The sequence below is a fragment of the Crocuta crocuta genome, unplaced genomic scaffold (genome assembly GCF_008692635.1).
Source record: "Crocuta crocuta isolate KB4526 unplaced genomic scaffold, BGI_CrCroc_1.0 scaffold427, whole genome shotgun sequence".
Taxonomy (NCBI): domain Eukaryota; kingdom Metazoa; phylum Chordata; class Mammalia; order Carnivora; family Hyaenidae; genus Crocuta; species Crocuta crocuta.
In genome coordinates this window covers 2,634,315-2,654,678 of record NW_027533273.1, presented here as the reverse complement: position 1 = coordinate 2,654,678, position 20,364 = coordinate 2,634,315, and the positions used below count along the sequence as shown (strand labels likewise).

At 44.8% G+C, this 20,364-nt stretch overlaps 1 protein-coding gene across 8 annotated transcripts in view; it reads left to right on the top strand.

Moving 5' to 3' along the window:
• MGAT5 (alpha-1,6-mannosylglycoprotein 6-beta-N-acetylglucosaminyltransferase) overlaps positions 1-20,364 on the top strand; it is a 327,080-nt gene that overhangs the window by 186,074 nt on the left and 120,642 nt on the right. For all 8 annotated transcript variants that reach the window (XM_077747860.1, XM_077747857.1, XM_077747859.1 and 5 more), the window contains 2 exons: positions 7,796-7,872; positions 8,933-9,022. In XM_077747860.1, coding sequence (XP_077603986.1) covers positions 7,796-7,872; positions 8,933-9,022 — 167 coding nt within the window. The remainder of the gene's footprint in view (positions 1-7,795; positions 7,873-8,932; positions 9,023-20,364) is intronic.

Below are 20,364 nucleotides of genomic sequence, written 5' to 3'. Positions count from 1 at the left end.
TTGCATACCATAAAATTCGCCTGTTTAAAGTGTACATTTCAGTGGCTTTCAGTATATCACGGAGTTGTGCAGCCACATTGCCACAATTTTAGAACATTTTTGTCACCCCAAAAAGAGAACCTGTGCTGTGAATTTTCACTCCCCCCTCCCAACCCCTACTTCCCCCAACCCTACGCCAGCACCGATCTACTTCTCTCTCTATAGATCTGCCTTTTCTAGACATTTCCTATATATGAAACTGTATGTCTTTGGTGACTGCCTTCCTAGACTTAGTTTAGTGTTTTTAAGGTTCATCCATGTTGCAGCACAAATCAAGATGTCATTCCTTTTTATGGCCGAATAATTGTCAGTCACATGGCTATGATACATTTTGTCTGTCCATTCACTACCCGATGAACATTTGGGTTTGTTGCCACTTTTGGCTCTTCCGAATCATGCTACTGTGAACATGTGTGTGTAAGTTTTTGTGTGGACAGAACGTTTTCATTTGTCCTGGGTGTGTACATAATGAGCAGAATTGCTGGGTCAGATGGTAACTCTTATTTTCAGCTTTTGAAAGAACTTCTAGACTGTTTTCCCAAGTAGCTGCACCATTTTAGATTCCCGCCAGCAGTGTCTGAGGATTCCGATTTCTGCACATCCTTGCCAACACTTGTTACTATCTGAGTCTTTAATTATACCTTTTTCACCGGCTGACATGGTATCCCACTGTGGTTTTGATTTGCATTTGCCTGATGACTAATGATGGTAAACTTTCTTTTTCTTGTCACTGGCAGCTTTTCTGCCCACTACACATATGTGCTCCTAGGTGTGTGATAACCACCCTTTTTTGCCTGAATATTCCTAGGAATCTGACATGATTTTATGAATAGGAAGTGCCTGAGGCATTATCAAAATGGAGGGGTGGTGTGGGTGTGGGTCTGTGTGCATGTGTACGCACATGCGTGCGTGTGACATTTTTATAGACTACCACTCACAGTGGAAATCTTAATGCTAAGGTCGTCTTTTTAATTCTGTTTCACCAACAACACAGAAAACCTTATTAATGTTGGCTTAAAAGTTTTGTTTGGCAAATAATCCTGTAAAAAAAAAAAAAAGGTCAGAGGGTATGACAAAGGGCAGCATAAATACTCTCGGATTTTTGGCCGTTACTGTGCTTTCATGGTCCTCACAGCTGCATTCTTTTTCCATATTAGATCCATTCTTGAAAAGTACCTGGAGAAACTGTACATTTTCTCATCGACTTGCATGACGACCATAGCATTTGTACGTGGGCAGCCCTGAGCTGCGGGCATTTAGCAAGACTACAAGGCCCTTGGAGGTGTAGCAAGGAGTAAGAATTTGTCATTTCAGTCTTGTTGACTGGAGATTCCCTGTGTAGAACATGAAGGTGGTGGTAACGGTAGTGGTGGGCCTTTTAGTACCTAGGAACAGTGTGATAGAAATAATCTTGACTAGAAGACAGAGGCCCGTCTTGAACAAGTAGAATACCTTACATATGGGAGATGCTTAATGAGTTTTCCTTAATTACTGAATGAATAAAGCACTTCGTCTCTGTAAACCTTGATTTTACGCATCAGGAAACGTCAACAGTTTGCTGATAGGGCTTCAGAAGTCCCTTGCAACTATAAAAATTTATGGTACAGTGATTGTATTTCTAGGTTAAAAAACAAAATACACGCCATTCTTTTCAAGGTGCCCAGTATATATCCCTCAGTGTCCGTGAGTGAGTTGTGCCCATTATCCACTATTGTCCCCAGCTCCTTTCGGTGGGCAGAGAGCTTCCTGTTGCTGTGAACCCTGGGCCTGGAATGACTCAGTTATAGAAATCAAATCACTTTTTTTATAATGCAAATGTAAAGTGGCCCTAAATGAATATTTGCCAAGCTGAGAATGACTGGTGAGGTCATTTTTAATGGGAGATTATATTTCACCGTGGCTGATTTCTGTCCGATTTATTGCTATTAGCTCCTGAAGCCAGGCCAGCTGATGGAAGCGCTGGCAGGAGCCTCGTCTCCAGGCTGAGCGCAGAATGGAGTCAGTTCCCAGCTGGCGAGAACAGCTGGGCCAGCGGCGTGCACACGCGGGCGCTCTGCTGGGGCCATCTGATAACGCGAGCTGCGTGTTCCTATCACGTGTTCTGAGAGAAACGCTGCCTTGTCCTACACACAAAACGCAATCACTGGAGACCCTTTATCTTTTGAGAGGAAATATGTGTGGGGTGCCTTTGGGCGGAGTCGAGCCCTCGCTCACGTAGATGGTTATCTGAGCTTTTGGCAACGGAAGTGGACCAGGAGACGGAGCTCAGTTCTCTAAAAGTTCCTGGGGTGGACAGATAGGTTTCTGGGATTTTTTTTTTTGAACCTCCTGTTTTTTTCTTTTTTCTTAACTTTCCTTCCCCCATCCCTATAAAATAGCTCCGATGGAATCAGACATCCTTAACTTATCAGATGCATATTCAGTTCTAGATCCAGAGTGAATGGTACTGTTCAATAAGTGTTCTCCGGTGTTGGATACTTGACGACAAGTGCCATTTCAAACACGAGTCATCTTTGCTATAATTAATATATAGAAAACTGAGCACTGACAGAGGAATCCATTTTCTTGGTTTCACTCTGAAATAACCGTCTTCTGTGTGGGACTCACTTATGAACACCTCTTCTCTCTCTTTCTCTCTGTCTCTTCGTCTCTCTGTCTCTCTCTCTGTCCCCTCCATGTCCTCACTTAATCATCACTGCCCAGGATCTTATATACAGCGCCGCCTAGGAGCATTGATACACTCTGGATTAAAGATGACACCTGACAATAGTTTTTTAAAATGTATATTTCTAGATTTTTCTTGTTCAGCAGTAAAGAGCACTTATCATTAACTTTAACATAGGTGTTTGATGAGGTGGCATAGTTAGTAGTTGATGTTTGTAAAAAGCACACAACAGCCTCTCCATGTACGTGTGTTGAAGTGAGCAGCTACAACATAAAAGGATCCTGTACGGTACCCAGTAGATCTTGCATCTGACTTAAAATGCAATGACATGTGTGCTCTATATCTCACAAAACCCTAAGCCTTTCTTTTTGAAATCCAGTAAGGTGTGAATTTCAGTAATTCACATGGGGCCCAGGCCACGTCCCACTCCCTGATTCCAAAATGACTCTTGTTTCATTGCCGCCATTTTCTCTGATGTCAAACCCAAATTCCGTTACCTCTATTGATGTGCAATCCAGAACCTGGAATTCCTGGTACAGTTACTCTACATGAGGAGCCCCTACCCCCTTTCTTCTGTCTCCCCTCTTCCCTTCTCTGGAACTTGAGCTTTTCAGTCCTTTGTTACATTCGTCCATATGTTGGTTGAGAAGAGTTCTGTGCAGCCGGCAGTATGCCAGGTGCTGTGTCGGGCACTGGGCCACAGCACCGGGGGGCCTGGCCCGCCTTCCTGGAGGCTGGCTCAGCTAACGTGTGTCTCGCTCTGTCATGTGAGATCCCTTCGCCCCCACACCGTGAGGAGCTCCGTGAGGGAGCAGCCATTTCTTGTAAGGATACAGCTTTGACATTTCAGCATGTGGCAGGCAGCGGGTATTTGAGACACAGTCCTGGTGACCGTGGGCTGAGTTTGGAGGTACATGTTGAGGATTTTAAAGATTCTCTTTTCCAAGCTATAAGATGAGGTCACTGCCTTCCTTTTCAGGAGGCTGTGGTTAGTAAAAAATGTGACCATGTATGTATCAGCACCTTAAAAAGGCAGGTGATACCTGAGAAGTTAGCCCCCATCTTCATTTCCTATAGCACCTATTTCTGTTCTCACTGTCTCTAAGCCTCTCTGTGCCGTCTCCTTCCTTCCCCAGAGGCGGGGAAGCATGAGTAAAAATCCTCTCTGTGTCTGATTCCATGTCTCTTTGTCTCTGTCGCTTCCAAATATTTATTGAAAATGCCACTGTCTCAGCACATCTCTCCGTAAGCATATGTGCAATGTGGGGACTGTCACGGAGAACTTGACTCTCCACACTTGACAGGAACACCTGCTCACTGTGTGTTTACGACCTCTTCTGCCGCCTCTGCTCCTCCTGCACATGTGTTCTTCCTGAGTGGTAAGCATCTTTGATCATAAGAAAAGGGTTTTCTTTTTGCTTAATGTTTGTTCATTTTGAGATACACGGAGTGCGAGCAGGGGAGGGGCAGAGAGAGAGGGAGACAGAATCCGAAGCAGGCTCCAGGCTCTGAGCTGTCAGCACAGAGCTCCATGTGGGGCTCGAACTCACGATCTGTGAGATGATGACTTGAGCCAAAGTTGGACACTTAACTGACCGAGCCACCCAGGTTCCCCAAGAAGTGTTTTCTTAGATTAAACCCAGTATCCAAGCCCCTGCTGCACTGTGTGGGTCCAGATGACTGACAAAACAACACAGTTTTCATGCCTAGGCAGTCTGCCTCTTGTGTAACACCTGGTGGACAGTGTAATATGCTAAGAGCAGAGGTGAAGGCTTTGAAGAAAGATGCAACCTGGGCTGGCTCGGGAGGGTCAGGGATGAGACTGAATCCTGAACAGTAGTAAGGGCTGAGCCTCTCTGCTTACATTATCATCTTTCTTTTCTTTCCTCCTTATCCTTTCACCATTAAACAAATTGACATTGGGAGAACATCAGTTGAATGTCAGGTGAATGTCCTCCTCCTAGGAGGCAGGTAGGCACAGGTGGAGGAAAGAACGAGATTGCTCACTGCAGCAAGAGAGACTTGAGCAGGGAGGCAGCACTAAATCCTAACTAAATTCTGGTTTGGCATGGGAAGGAGGGATTAGGCCTAATTTTTTGCTGGGTGAATCTTTTTTAAAAAAATTTTTAATGTTATTTATATGAGAGAGAGAGAGAGAGAGAGAAGCAAGGGAGGGGCAGACAGAAAGAGAGACACAGAATCCAAAGCAGGCTCCAGGCTGTGAGCTGGCTGTCTGCACAGAGCCCGACACGGGGCTCGAACCCCCAAACCACAAGATCATGACCCGAGCCGAAGATGGAAGATTAATTGAGCCACCCGGGCGCCCCCTTCGGTGGGTGAATCTTGAGCTGGGTCTATGAGACAGAGGCTTCAACTAGATGGAGAAAGGGTAGGGGCAGAGGAATGCCTACAGCAGCCCTCAGGAGAGTCCTTTCAGTAGGTCTTTGCATTTGCAGCACCTCGGATCCTCATTTTGTGGCTCTCTTAGCATAGCAAATAGAGAGGCTGTGCCTATTTCTGGAAAGAAAGTTAGGTTGGAATACAGCCACACCCATTCATTCCCCTATTATATGTGGTTGCTTTCCTATTATAATCCAGAGTGGCATAGTTGTGGCAGAGACAGTGTGGCCTGCCAAGCCTCAAATAATTACTCTCTGGTCCTTTGGAGCAAAGATTTGCCAGCCCTTGGCATAACACATTGTTATTCCTTGAAACCCTTTATGGAAACGACCCACACTGTCAGCAACCAGGCTTTGCTTGCAGGCCTTTGTGGTCCTGTTGGTTTATGTCACCGCCTGGTAATTTCTTTTCACTCCACGCTACCATACCTGTGACCCTATAGTCTCTGCTTTCCATAATTTCTGGCTCTGAATGTCTGGAACTGGTGTAGTGCTTATAGCGTGTGAAAGGAGGAGGGAATTTCTCCGTGAGCATCCCTTTAAATGTCTTGATTACCCCAACCCCTGGCTCTTTCAGACTCTGCTTTCTTGGATCCTGTGCTACTTATTTGCTTGGTAAATGTTGCCAAGCAAAATCAGAGACGAAAATAGGATCGGTAGTCACTGAAAAGTATCTCTGTCCGTTGGTGAGGCATTTGTTAGTGTGATCTGGGGCTGGCCGGCCCCTTACAAGTGAGAAAAGAGGAGAGCTATAGAGAGATCTACCATCTCAAGTCTGCATTTATATCAAAAACACAAAGAATGCCAGATCTGTGCTTTTGAAATACTGCTTTCTTCGATAGAGTGTAAGGGGCATGGAATTATATAGCAAATGCCAACTTTTTTAAGTGCCTGCTGTGGTCTGTGGTGAGAGTCAGCTGCTGGGAGTGCCAGACTAGACTTTTTACAAATATTAACGTACTTAATAAGAGCTGGATGAAATAGGGGTACAGGTATTTCCGTGTTAACAAACAGAGAAACGGAAGCTCTGACAGGCTAAGTATCGTCCATGTTCACTATTAAATGACAACTGCCTCCAGTCTGTGAGAAGGAAGGTATTGATTTTATGCTCTAGTTATCCAGGTGGCAGGTGGAATGGTCATGAGAGCTCTGAATCCAGAGGTGAAGAATGTCTGTTTCAGACTGTCAAAAGAAAGAATTGTCAAGGGACAGATAGAACTTATGTTTTAGTCCCAGCAGCCACCAACATCGGTTGAATTCCACTGTCAAACGATACAGTGGTTTGGGACCTAATTTCTCATTAGTACTTTGTATAGAAAACTATCAGTCGTGGCATTTCCAAGCATGTCTGGAAAACACAGCTGGTCCCCAAAGAGCAGCATGTAGGTTTGGAGCTGTCCCAGTTTTCAGCTAAAATGGTCATTCCTAAACATAAGGCTGATCTTAATTATTCCTTTCTTAGAAGCATTCAGTGCCCTGCCATGCCCTTGGCTTAAAGTCTTTATCAGGGCGGGGGCACGTGGGTGGCTCTGTCCACTTGTGTCTGACTTTGACTCAGGTTATGATCTTGCAGTTCATGAGTTCGAGCCCCGAATTGGGCTGTCTGTTGTCAGTGCAGAGCTGCCTTCACATCCTCTCTCCCCCGCTTTCTGCCCCTCCTCTGTGTTCTCTGTCTCTCTCTGTCTCTCTCTCATAAATATTTGAAAAATAAATAAAGTCTTTATCAGGGCGCTTGCTTGAAGCCTTTCTGGTTTGGTCCCTGCCTGATTTCCTTTCCTACCACTCAGTACTTCCCATTTCTGCATTCCGCTCAGCGCGCATCCTTACATTTGGAGCCTCCCCAGTTCCTTGAACATCATCTCTACCTCACCCCTTCACCTGGTGTGCTCCTGCTTCATCTTGTTATCTCCACTAACATGTCACTACATCCAGGAAGCCTTCTTTGACCCTAAAGACTGGGGTGGGTGTCCTTCTCGTGGCCCGCCCTTACCTAATGTCTGTTACACTCTTGTTTAGTGGTTGTTGTCCACCACTAAACAGTAAGCTTATCAAAGGCATTCTTTTTTGTTCTGACTGTGTCATCAAAAGGAATAGGAATCCACTAGAGCTCGCTAATAGAAAGAGAGTTTATGGTGATGAATATATGAGGCATAGGGAGATCTTTGCCGAAATGGAAGAACCACATCCAGAAGACACTGTACCTCACTGATGTGCCTGGTGGCTTTCTACTCCTGTGCAATGTTTGTCTGGCTATTGCCAGCTGCTCTCTGCTCAAGCACATGTTGTGAAAGGTGCTCCTGACCTCAGTTTGTCTGCATAGCCTGACATGGCCCTTGGGGTCCTTTCCAATCTCCTGGCTTCATCTCCTGCTGCCCACTTGTTTCGTTTCTCTTGTCCAATTGCAAATTTCTAAGCAAGCCCTCTGGTTGGGGTAGCTCACCCTTTCAGGCTGTGCCATGAGCATCGTGGGTCTCTGGCCATCTTACGGGTGGGTTGTTCTTGGCTCAGCTCCCCCCTGCAGACCCTGCAGACCAGCTGCACCTGTTGGCAGCTGGAGGGCTTCCACGGGTCAGAGCATGGCTCCCAGTATGGACTTCCTGTTTCTGTTTCTTCCCCTGCCCACTGATTGCAAAGATGCTAGGTTTGTGCTTCATAAACTTATGGTAACCTTTGTTCTCTTTCATCTTTACAGATATCATTAATGGAGCTCAAGAAAAATGTGTATTGCCTCCTATGGATGGCTACCCCCACTGCGAGGGGAAAATCAAGGTAAGGCCCAAGTAAAGCCTATACATTCCCTTCATCTTCTGTCTTTGCCAACGCCCTCTTCCTCTCCCCCCTCCCCTCTCTCTAATTCCCCAGCAATACAGATGGCAAGCAAGCCCTTTAAGGGAGTCATCGAAGGGATGCCTCAGTCCTGCCAGTTTCGGGCTGTGGCCATGACAACCCTCCTGTGCTTATGCCAGCTTCATGGGGTCAGCCCACAGTGGCTCTAACTGGTCAGACTGAAAGAGCCTGGGCCACTTTGGCCGCCCGCTGGGTCTTTGAAGCTGCCTCCCCCTGGCTTTCCCAGCCTCCAGCAGGTGATCCTTCAAGGGCCATTGACAAGGAGCTGCCATTGTATAGAGTCCAACTTCCCTCTCCCCCAGTCCCCAGGTCCCTGCTAGGAGGTCTCCAGATTGTGATTTAAATGTCACATTTGCATTTGCAGCTGAGTAACACTTGGGCATTCTTTCTTTCACTCTTAGGATTTTTTTTTTAATATCCTTTTTATATGGCCTGCCCAGAGGGAGGCCACAACCCTACTCCCTAGTTTTCAGAGAAAAGTCTTGGTTCCAGTGTATGCCTAGGATGGCGAGAGCAAACCCCAGAAGCATTAACGTGGTTCCTCTTTGGGACTCACGCACGCCATTTATACCTTGCACACCTGCTCTCATTCATGCTGTCTCTTCTAGGACCTGTACTGGGGCTTAAGAAACTGTAGCTCTCCGGGCAAATGAGGTTTTGATGCAAGGGTCGCATTAGGCAATTGCTCTTGATAAAACTCACCTGGCCACTGCCGGTCCTGGTCTTTCCTGCCTGCTGTGTCTCACGGCCTTCCTCTACCCTGAGCACCTCTGCGAAGGCCCAGCACAAGCCAGGGTCTACCTGTGGGTCATCTGGAAACTGGGCTTCTGTTGTCCTGACCTCAGCTCACTGACGGTGAACGTCAGGCCCCAGTCTGAGCCATTCACTTCTTGCCCTTCATACCCCTCTCTGTCATCGGATGTGCAGGGCCGCCGTGAACGGTCTGCTCGTAGACGTCCTTACCTGGCTCTTGTTGTTGCAGTGGATGAAAGATATGTGGCGCTCGGATCCCTGCTACGCAGAGTACGGAGTGGATGGGTCCACCTGCTCTTTCTTTATTTACCTCAGTGAGGTGAGTTGCTTCTTTGGCTTTAGGGTGTGGAAATGTGGGGTTAGACTGTTGTGTGGCTGAGCCTGGAATTTGTGTATTGTTTTTACACAGTGGACCCGTGGTCCCCTTTGTCATGACTTTCCCCTGCCCTACTAAAGGGGGATTTTTTTTTTTCCCTTGAGGGAAGAAAACAGGCTAATGTAGGTATTGACATTTTCTTTCCCCAGTTAGAAACAATCTGGTAAAATAGGGGCGCCCGGGTGGCCCAGTTGATTGAGCATCCAACTCTAGCTTTTGTGTCAGGTCCCGGGGTCGTGGAATCAAGCCCCATGTCAGGCTCCGTGCTAAGCGTGGAGCCTGCTTGAGAATTCTCCCTCTCTCCTCCTCTCCCCCACTCCCTTCCTCCTCCTCCTCTCTCTCTCTCTCTCTCAAAATAAAAACTAAAAAAAAAAATCTAGTCAAGTACATGTAACATAACATTTGCCATCTTGACCGTTACATGTCTAGGTCGGGAGAATTAAGCACATTCACACTGCTCTACGATCATCGTCACCATCCACCTTCGGAACACTTCATCTTGCACACCTGAAACTCTCCCCATTGAACAATGACGCCCCATTCCCTCTTCCTTCTGTCCCTAGAAACAGCCGTTCTAATTTGTCTCTCTGCTTTTGACTGCTCTCACTATTCACGTAATTATACAGTATTTGTCTTTCTATGGCTGCCTTGCCTCAGCACCATGAATTCAAGATTCATCTGTGTTGTCGCATATGTCAGAGTTTCCTTCCTTTTTAAGGCCAAGTAATACTACAGTGTGTTATGTGCCACGTTTTGCTGATCTATCCATTCATCCATTGATGGATATTTGGGTTGATTCTACCTTGTGGCCATTGTGAATAGTGCTCCTGTGAACATGGGTGCACACATAGCTCTTTGAGACCCTGCTTTCAGTTCTTTTGGATGTTTATCCAGAAGCAGAATGGGTGAATCATATGGCAATTCTGTTTTTATTTTTTTTGAGGAACCACCAAACTTCTCCAAAGTGGTTGCTCCATATTCATTCCCACCAGCAATGCACGAGGCCTCTAGTTTCTCTGCACGTGTTGTTTTCTGTTTTTTGATAGTAACCATATTAACGGATGTGAAGCGGTATCTCATTGTGGCTTTGGTTTGCATTTCCTTTTAAACTTTTTTCAAAGTTTACTTATTTATTTTGATAGAGAGCGAGAGCGAGAGCGAGAGAGTGTGTGTGCGCACGCGTGTGTGTGTGTGTGTGTGTGTGTGTGTATGTGGAAGGGGCAGAGAGAGAGACCGGGGAGAGAGAATACATGCTGTCAAGCACAGACTCTGATGTGGGGGGCTCAATCCCATGAACTGTAAGATCATGACCTGAGCTAAAATCAAGAGTGGGGTGTTCAACCGACTGAGCCACCCAGGCGCCCCTGGTTTGCATTTTCTTGATGAGTATACGGAGCATCCTTTCCTGGGCCTATTGGCTGAGTTAGCAATTTGCTTATAGGCTGAGTTATTTCCTCTTACCTTTTTATCAGAGCTTCTTTTTCATTTCTACCCTTGAATTTAAATTGCAGCTTTTTTTTTAAAGGGTTGCAGGACATTTTACAGACCACCTGAAATTTGTTTGTCCCTGGCTTTGATGATTTTCATTTTACCTTGAACGAAATGGTAGAGGTGGGTAGAGTCAAGACCGCATGGGGCAAGTACAGGGAAGAACTGAGTGGAGGCTCGAAAGCTGGCTTCCCTGCTACCCTTCATGGACAAAGGCAGCCCGAGGGGCTGGTGAAATGGGTGCCTGCGGATTCCAGAGCGTGTGCCCTTGAGTGCGCCGTTGCCCTTTGACCAGTAGTTAATAACAGCTCCCTGCTGCTGCCACACAGGAAGGAGAATGCCTCTGTTTTGAGGCTAATGACATGCGTTTGCCATAGTCTTTCGTGTGGGACTCAGGCACCTCTCTTCTGTCACAAGGTAACGGGACAGCTTTGGGGGATGGAGGCCAAAGCAGTTTTGCCACAGGGCCTGTGGCCCTGAATGCTGTGGGATTTTCCTCTTTCCTTTACCTTTATGTCACTTTCCTTGTTAAGATCCACTGGAACTTTTTTTTTTTTTTTAATGTGGTCACACCACGGCCACCCCATGGCCATCATGAAAAGCCTCAGAGCTAATGATAGTTAAAATACCTCTTAGAAATTAAAAGCCCAGAGAGCTGGTTGTGTGATGCTCCTTATTAGCAGACTGCCAGCAAGTTAGTTCTGTAGCATTGATTTGAGTGTGTTTTTTGGCTGGGCTGGCCTGTGCCCCACCTTCTCATTTCCTTCTCCGGAGGAGTAAGGCCTAGGGCCTTGGGTGAACCTGCACTCCAGTGAGAAGTCGGTTTAGAAGCACCCTTCTAGCCCTAAGGAAAAGGTTCCTCATTCAGTTTAATTTTCAAAAATTTCCTTCCCCTTTCTACTTGATGGAATTTAGCCAGCGTCCAACTGTACTCCCTGATTGACAGGCGGGGCTGATTTCACACCTTCCCGAGAGTTTGCATGCTGGGTGCTTGGCTGAGCTACAGGTAGAGAATTCCCTCCTGCGCCGGCCTTCCCTCCATCTCCTGAGCCAGAGCCCAGAAGGTATGGGAGAACAGTCCAGATGGAAAGGGACTGCGATTCTTTATGACCTAGTTCCCTTCCTTTGAAACCACCATCTAACCCACCTCACAGCAATGGAACGGGGTCACTAAGGGGAGAGAAAAGTGAGGTTCCAATGAGTGTGGGACAGACTGGGCAGTGCAAGATGGGATGAATCATGTATTCATTCTGTTAATGTTTATCGCTTTTTGAGAGAGTATAAGGAGGGGAGGGGCAGAGAGAGGGGGACAGAGGATCAGAAGTGGGCTTTGCGCTGACAGCCGCAAGCCCGATGTGGGACGTGAACTCACACATGAGGGACCATGACCTGAACTGAAGTCAGACGCTCAACCGACTGAGCCACCCAGGCGCCCTGATACAGTCTTAATGCTGGAGCCCAGGTGTTTCATTTCAAAACCTGTAACTACTTATTTTCCCCTTTCCAAAGTCTGGAATGGTGTTTTCTTCACCTTTCCTCATTCTTCTTACGCAGATGATCAGGCTTTTCTTCTTGCTCAGCTGAATTCAGTTCAGTGAGCACTTCTTGAACCTCCCTGAGACTGGTTGAATGTCAGCACTTGGTGAGAATGAGTTTTCTTGGCACCAACATAGGCATTCATTACGAGTCTAATGGAAGAGGAAGAATGGAGACAGGTGGTGGTGAGCCAGGAGAGGTTGGAGAGAATTTCCCTGTGGACAGAACTACGAAACTCTTTCAGTTTACATCTGAAAGTAACCTTGGAACTCTGGCCTTTAAAAAAGAAATCGCGTTTTCTCATAGCATCTTCCTAGGCACTCTGTAAGAGTTGAGGGAGAACTCTACCACGGTGGCCTCTTGGATGGGAAATCCTGCCACGGAGCCTCATACCTGACCTCAGACTGTTTTTGATGCTTTCTAAACAATGTCCTTTGGGAAAGGTTAATTATTCTCTCTGTGCCTCATGTTCTTCCTTTAGAAAATAGTGATTTTAACTTTGTGTTTAAAGGAGCCCACCGTGAGGATTCCTGAGTGTATATGGGAACATGGTTAGAATAGGGTTGGGCAGATAGATGACATTCCGTAAACATGGTCGGCACTTTCATGGGTTTCGATGTTGTCATTATTTGAGCTCAGTTACAGGGACATTTTCTCTGCGAACTTGATTTTGTTTTATAATTAGAACCAATTTCTGGTTCTCATTCATCATTCTAATTTAATTTTAGACCCTTTGACTTCTGGTAACAGAGAAAGTCAGCGATTCCCGGTGACTTCTTTTCTCTGCCTGTGACACTTCTGTTTGCAGTGGCTCTGTGAGCTGGCCCTCTGGAACGACAGCACTCCTGCTTCTGTTAATTTGAAATGACTGGAGGTGGTTTCTAAAACCAATTAATTCTGTGCTAGTATTTTTAAAATCCTGGACAGCATCTGGTTTTTGGTCGTGGCTTTTGTTTTGTTTTGTTTTCCTTCTTGCTTTCTTGAAACCTTCCTTCTTTTTTGTTACTTCATCTAACCACGTATCATATGCCAGGTTTCTCTTGCAGTTGGCAAAACAATGAGGAGAGACATCTTCATCTGATTTGTTACTTGATCAACAGATGTACCAGTGGCTTTTCCTCTTTCCTTTCCTTATTGAAGAGCCTGTTCTGGTTTCTGTTTCTGTTTAACCTCAGAACTTTGACAGATACAAAAAAGGACGTAAAGTAACAGGGGTCAGTCACCAGTTCAACTGAGGCATTGAGATTCAGCGCAGTCCTAGGAGATGGCATTCTGCCTTCATTTTTCTTTCCCTGGGTCGTCTCCATGTGCCAACTTCCACTGAATTATGGGGCTATAAACTTCCGCTTGTACCCTCACCAACTTGCAGTCTACACGTCTTTCTTAGTAAATCCCAGAAAGTACAGCCATCAGTATTTCCCCACATTATTCCCACAGATGCTTGCTCTGTATCTGACACTGGCCTAGGGACTAGGTGTGGTGGTAAGGAGTCTAGGCATTGCCTTGGTTGGTGGAAGACATTAGGAGAAGAATGAAACATTACTGAGCCCTACTGTATGCCAGACACCTCAAATACACAACCTTATTTAAACCTTTCCCCAACTCAGGGTAACAGAGCAGCTCAGAAAGGTCAAGCGCTTAGTGTTTCTGCACTTTGCGTTACTGTTGCCCCTTCATATCAAAGGCAAACTAAACTCTGGTAAGTAAGTGATTTATCGCCTTTGACTTTGCATTCACATCTATGCTCCGAGCCCATTGTTTTTGAAATATATGGCTCTAATTTAGCTAGTTTGCATTAATGAATCTTCATTGCTAGTTTTTGAATACTCAAAGTTTTGATACCCTCCTTCAAAAAGAGCAACAGCCCTGATTCTCCTGAGGACGTTAAGTTGTGAAAACCAGGTGCTCAGCCATTCCGAGTGGTGGCAGTGAGCGAATGATTCATTAGGCAGCCTTGCATTTCCACATCATTGGGCAGTTTATGTTCTGTGTCTGTTTTTGCGAGCCGTGTAACTATTCCTGTTATAAAGACAAGGCTCTATAAAGTAATTACTCTGTCATTGTTTCAGGTATATCAACTTAGCCCTCTGCAGAGCTTTTTACTGCCAACAGATTTTAGGAAATTTAGAACGAATTTTTTTTACCGCTATTGATATTACATTGATAGATGATGCTGATACACCTGACACCCACACGTTAGCAACTCTCGTACCCTTCTAGACTTCTTCATTTGTTTGCGCTGTTTTTTTAAACACTTATGTTGCCTTTGCATGTTGCTTGGAAATAAGCAAATTACCCAGCGTTCGATGGCCGGATCTTAAGATTTATACAAGCCTGTTGCTTCAAATGCCAATTTGGGCTGGACTAATGAGTGTGTGTGCTTGTGTGTGTGTGTGTGTGTGTGTGTGTGTGTGTCTGTAGGTGTGTGAGACTCCCTCATGAAAGAACAAAAGAAGCAATTTCATGCCTTACTCATCAATCTGTGTCTTATATTTCACAAACAACAGGCAGAAAGGTCTTTGCCTCTTTCTGTTTTCCCATGGCAATATGTAAAACTAATATTGGCTGAGCATGCCATTAACCTTGAGTTTAAATTCAGCGTACTTAATCCCTTGATTAATGCCAAGATTAATGCCCAACAGCAAAGCTTGAAAGCTTAAATGTTTGTGAGTGCGAGCATGAAATGAAATCCTAATAACCAGTACAATAATTGGGATTTATGGGCTGTGTTGGCAGCCAGAGATAACTTAGAAATGGTGTTGCATAGACTAATTTGTCAGAGTGGGCAGCGATGGATTGACTGTTTTGGTCGCAGGAGAAAACCTGAATGAAAAAACATAACTAACATTTTGGGACGGGTCAGGGAGTTCCTTAAAAATATCACCAGACTGTTGCCTGAGAATACCAGCACATGGCTTTTAAACAGGTAGCCATTTGAGATAGGAAATCCCCTTTCTGTGAGATAATATTTCTTGGCACTACAGCAGGTGACAGAAATTTATGATCCTGTTCTTTTTGAATTCAGCCTTTACTTGTACCCTTTTCAAATCTATGTGTTTTCATTGCTCTTATTACCTGAATTCTAATGCATCCTTAGAAAATGGATTTTTTTAAACAGTCCCTGAGTCTGTCGCTGAGTGTTGGTCAGTCACCCTGACTGATCCTCTGGTTCTGTGGGCTCGGACTCCCCCCACCCCTCCAGGTTTATCTTCTTGGGAACCCCTCCTGCTGTTACGGTTCACATACGACGTCATTTGTACTTCGAATTCTTGCTGTACCTGCCACCTTACAAAAGTGAGAAGGGCAAACGAGAAGACTTGGCAGACCCCACACCCACACCTCTTGGCTCCTTGTGTCAGACAGGACTTCAGTGTGGGCCCCTCCAATTTGTGTTTCACCAGCTTTTCAATACTGTCTCTTGTCATTTCTATTGCATGCCAATGAACCCGCTGTGGAAAATTTCAAACATCTCAAAAAGAAGAATATGACAAACTCCCATGTACCCATGACTCAGTTCAGCAATTGTCAATTCCTGGCCAATTTCCTTTCATTTACTCCTTCCGCTGGTCCGTTATTTTGAAACAAAATCCAAAGGTCTTAGGATTTGTGAATATTGCAAAATGCATCTTTAAGACTCCTTGGAATCCTAAATCTACTCCCAGTGTACCTGATAATAATACCATCTCATATCTAGAATTAACATAATTCCTTAATATCATATAGTACCAGGTTAGTATTTGCATTTTCTAGGCAGTCTTACAAATTAAAGTTTATTTATTTGAACTGGGTTTCAAGTAGTGACCATACATTAGAATTGTTGGTGTCTCTAAAGGCTCTTTTTGATTTTAGGTTCCAGAATCTTCCAACTCTTTTTTCCTTTTGTTTTTTTTGTTTGTTTGTTTTGTTTTTTTAAGAAAATTCTTCATTTGCCTTAGTTTGTTATACTCTGAATTCTGATGATTCGACCCTGGCGTCATTGTATAATTGGGTTTTCTCCCCACTTGATTTCCTGTAAATTGATCTGAGACTTGATCAGAGTTAGGCTTAGTTTTTTTTTTTGTTTTTGTTTTTTTTTTTTTTCAAAACTTCTCTATGGATGGTATTGTNAAAAGAGGCACGCATTGCCCAGTGTCTGTGTATTTATGATGTTAGCACCTGTTGATGATTGATGCCTGGGTTCATTAATTCCTTAGAGGTTCCTTCTTAACATATCAGGAATACTTTATGGGGAGAAGTGGCCCCTCATCTGGTATGCAGTGGCTAGGAGAGAAGCTCATATAGGCACCATTGTTTCCCTGTTGGTTTCTTAGCATCTTCCATTGGTGGCCAGGATTTGTTTGTCTGTATGCTTTTTGGCTTTTACCATTATGAAGTCATTGTTTGAAACACATTTGATATGTTCAATCTACTCTAATTACTTTCTCACTGGTTCTCAAACTGCCCCTTCTTTGGCCAGTGGGAGCCAATTAGTATTGTCTTCTGAATCCTTTTGACGTGACTGGTAGTTTCCGATAGTTTTTATTTATCTAGTCTGACCAAATCTTCCAGGTTCATCCTGCATAATTTCTACCTTAGACCCGGAATCTCCCATTTCCCGCAGGACCACTGGTCCTTCTTAGTAGGAGACCACAATCTGGGTGTGAGAAGCCTTCGTTGCTCTTGGGGTTTTCTGGGTGCTGGGGGATAAAACAATGAACAGAAAGATGAACATTCCTCACTGGGGTTGTGTTTTGTAGGGGGAGGCAGACAAAAACAAAAGTAAAATATCTATCGTTTAGATTACAGTAAGTGCCATAGAGAAAAATAAAACAGGAGAGGGTACTAAGAAGTGCTTACAAGGAACGATGGTGTGAGTTTTATTTTATTTTATTTAGGTTTTATTTTTAAGCAGTTTCTACACCCACTGTGAGACTTGAGCTTAAAACCCCAAGATCAAGAGTCCCATGCTCTACTGACCGACACCGGCTAGGTGCCCCGATGGTGTCAGTTTTAGATAGACCAGTCAGAAAATGCCCTGCTGAGAAGATGACAGGATGATATTTGAATACCAGTTTGAAGAAGGTAAGAGAGTAAGAGGTGGACATATCTGGCAGAGGTGTTTAGTGGGCAGTGACAACCATAAGTGCAAAGGTCCTGGGGTGACCTTCAGCATCCATTATTAAAAACAAGTGCATAGAAACTAATCTCTGGAGAGATTTTTGTCTGTTTTGTTCACAGAAATAATGGTGTCTGGCATACATATTTTTTGAATGAAATATTCTCTTTAAAGCCTTTTCAAAAAAAAAAAAGGCGATAGAATTTTTGTTTATTTGTTCTGAGTAACTTCTCCCAGCTATCACCTTTCTAACCTTGAGAAAAATGTTGTGAAATTTGTAACATTAAAAATCTGTTGAAACATTAAGTTTGAGATGTGAAGCCAGGGGTATTTCACGCACGTACTGACAGTCGAATATAGTGCTCATTCATATTAGATCTCTGAGGCATTGCAGGGGTTCAGATTGGACTGTTAGAATGGAATGGACCGATTTTATTAGAAGGCACAGTTTTCTTACCCATCTTTTATTCTCATTGTCACGTTAGCATTATTTGCCTGGATCTATGCCTGAGGCAGAGTTGCCCATGAACAGAGAAGAGGAGCTCTAACCCTGTGTTTAGAATGCAACTCCCTCTATAAATTTGGTGCCTTTGGCTCTCAATGTAGATGCAGCCCGGTGGGTCCAGTTTGCCACTGGGCCAGTTGCAGCAGGAAGCGTGCCTGGGGACATCTACTTGGCTATAGGAAGCATCTCGGTGCTCCTCCATGTGGTTGATGGTGGAGGAATCTGTTTGCTGCCTCTCCTGTGTGAAGGAAGATTGATGCTGCTTCTCCTACAGTGATCTGGGATGGATTTTTTTTTTAAATATTTTTATTTATTTCTAGGAGAGAGAGAGAGAGACAGCGTGAGCAGGGGAGGGTCAGAGAGAGAGGGAGACACAGACTCTGAAACAGGCTCCAGGCTCTGAGCTGGCAGTCAGCACAGAGCCCGACGCGGGGCTCGAACCCACGAACCGCGAGATCATGACCTAAGCGAAAGTCGGACGCTTAACCGACTAAGCCACCCAGGCGCCCCTGGGATGGATTTTTGAAACTGTGACATCCTGGCTTTAGAAGCCTACTGGTTTTTGGCACATGGAGTACTTACTGTAGCTTTTAAGTTCCTACCCTTCCCTAACCACTAGAGAACCATGTTGGATTGCCCAGTCTTTTGCTTCCTCTTGCACATCTGAACTTTCTGTTCATAACATTCCTGCTTCCCTTGATAGGGGGTGGTATACGGTATTCTAGAAAACACATGAGGCTCCGTTGCCTGCCTGCATACAATTACCAGTGTTGTCTGTAGCTTTTCATCTTGTTCCTCTTCACTGAGATCAAGGGAAAGCCTATCTCGCCTGCCTTGGTTGTATTGTTGGAAGGTTCTCGTGAAGTGATGAAAATGGGTAAGTGCTGTGTACATGGAAAAGCATGTCCTCATGAATATCTTTAGTTTTCAAGTCATGTCTTTGAATTATTCAGTCACCACTCAAATTGTGAATGTAGTTTCCACAAGTGGTGACTATTCCAAGGAGAAAAAAAAAAAAAAGTGCAGTAAAGACACAGAGAGGCCAGGTATGTGGGTCAGGGAAGGCTTCTCTGAGGAAAAGTTAAAACATAATGTGGAGGTAAGGGAGTGACACATGGAACTCTCTGGAAGGAAGAGGGTTTCAGATGGAAAGAATAGCAAATGCCTAAGTCCTCAGGTATAGGGTTACCAGATAAAATGCAGGGTACTCAATGATAGTTGAATTTGAGGTAAAGAGTAATTTTTTAAACTATAAATAGGTGATAAATACTACACGGAGCACCCTTATACTTAAAAAAAATCATTATTTGAAATTCTGATTTAACTGGGAATCCTTTTTTCACAGCCCCCCTCTATACACACGAATCTATGCACACGAGTCTGGCACCGTGTGAGGTAGGAACGTTCTGTTTGGACTTGCAAGGAGGGTCTTGTGTGTAGAGAAGGGGGAGTGAGGCAGGCAGTGTAAGGGTTGAGGTGAAATTCTATAGGATCTCAGTATGAATTCGGGGTTTTATTCTAAGTTCAAGGAGAAGGCCACTGAAGGGTCTGAGGTAGCATAGGATGTGATCCAGTTTAGGCTTTAAAACAATCACTCTCGCTGCACAGAACAGACATTGGGGGCAAGAGTTGCCAGCAGGGAGACGTTCTGCTTTCATTGCCCTTATAGTGCTTGCCACGCAGTAGAAGCAGAGCAAACTTGTTTTGAAGGATATTATATAAAAGATGTAGGCAATAATACTCTAACCTTGAAGACCATGCTTGCAGGAATGTGGGACACAGAGGTCTGGGTTCTGTGCACATCACGTGGTGATGAGGCGCACGGGCTCTGGGGCGGGACAGATGGCTCATCCGTCCTCAGCTGTGGGTCTGTCCTGTGCTGTGTCTTCATCTGGTGGGATGAGCAGCTTTTCCCAGGGATTATTTGAAGACCAGATGAGGTAATGGGTGTGAGGTGCTTATCCTAGTGCCTGGCCCCTGGGACACTATAGCTTTTATGTTCATCCTTTGTTTCCCTCACTTGCCCCTCATACACAACCATTTTGAGCCACCACTGTGGCCAAAATATTAATCAGCTCAGGTGTTTGGTTCAGAGGACCAGTCTGGAGAGCTGAACCACTTACGATGTGCAGATGTCTTAGACCATTTCATTGGCCTTTTGGAACTTGAGAGAGGGGAGTTAGTGGGGTGTGGAGTGGGGTAGAGAAGTCTATTTTTTAAGTATATATCTGGAATGAGTAACTTCATTTGATAGGTCATCAGTATGACAAATACCTGTATGCGTATGTGTGTGTATACATATGTATAGTCAGTGTATTAAATGAACAGATATGTCGTCAACTGTATCCTTTGGATATATAACTAGCTTGATAGAGTGATGTAAAATTACCTTTTTTTAAGATCTTATAGTATAATCAATCAGATGATTAAGAGGTCAGTGGAGCCAACTCCTTGAGTTGGTAGATGGAACACTAGGAAGCTAAGTGGTTTCAGGTTATATGCTCGTTGTTGGTAGAGCTGGGCACAGAGTCCGTTTTGGCCTATTCCACAGTTAGTGCTCCTTGCCCACTCAGCAGCTCTCTGTTCTCCACAAAGGTTGGCCTTTAAGGGTGGCTGTAATGTGCCCTGGTCTGCTGTTGTCACCCACCCCTTCAGCCCCCC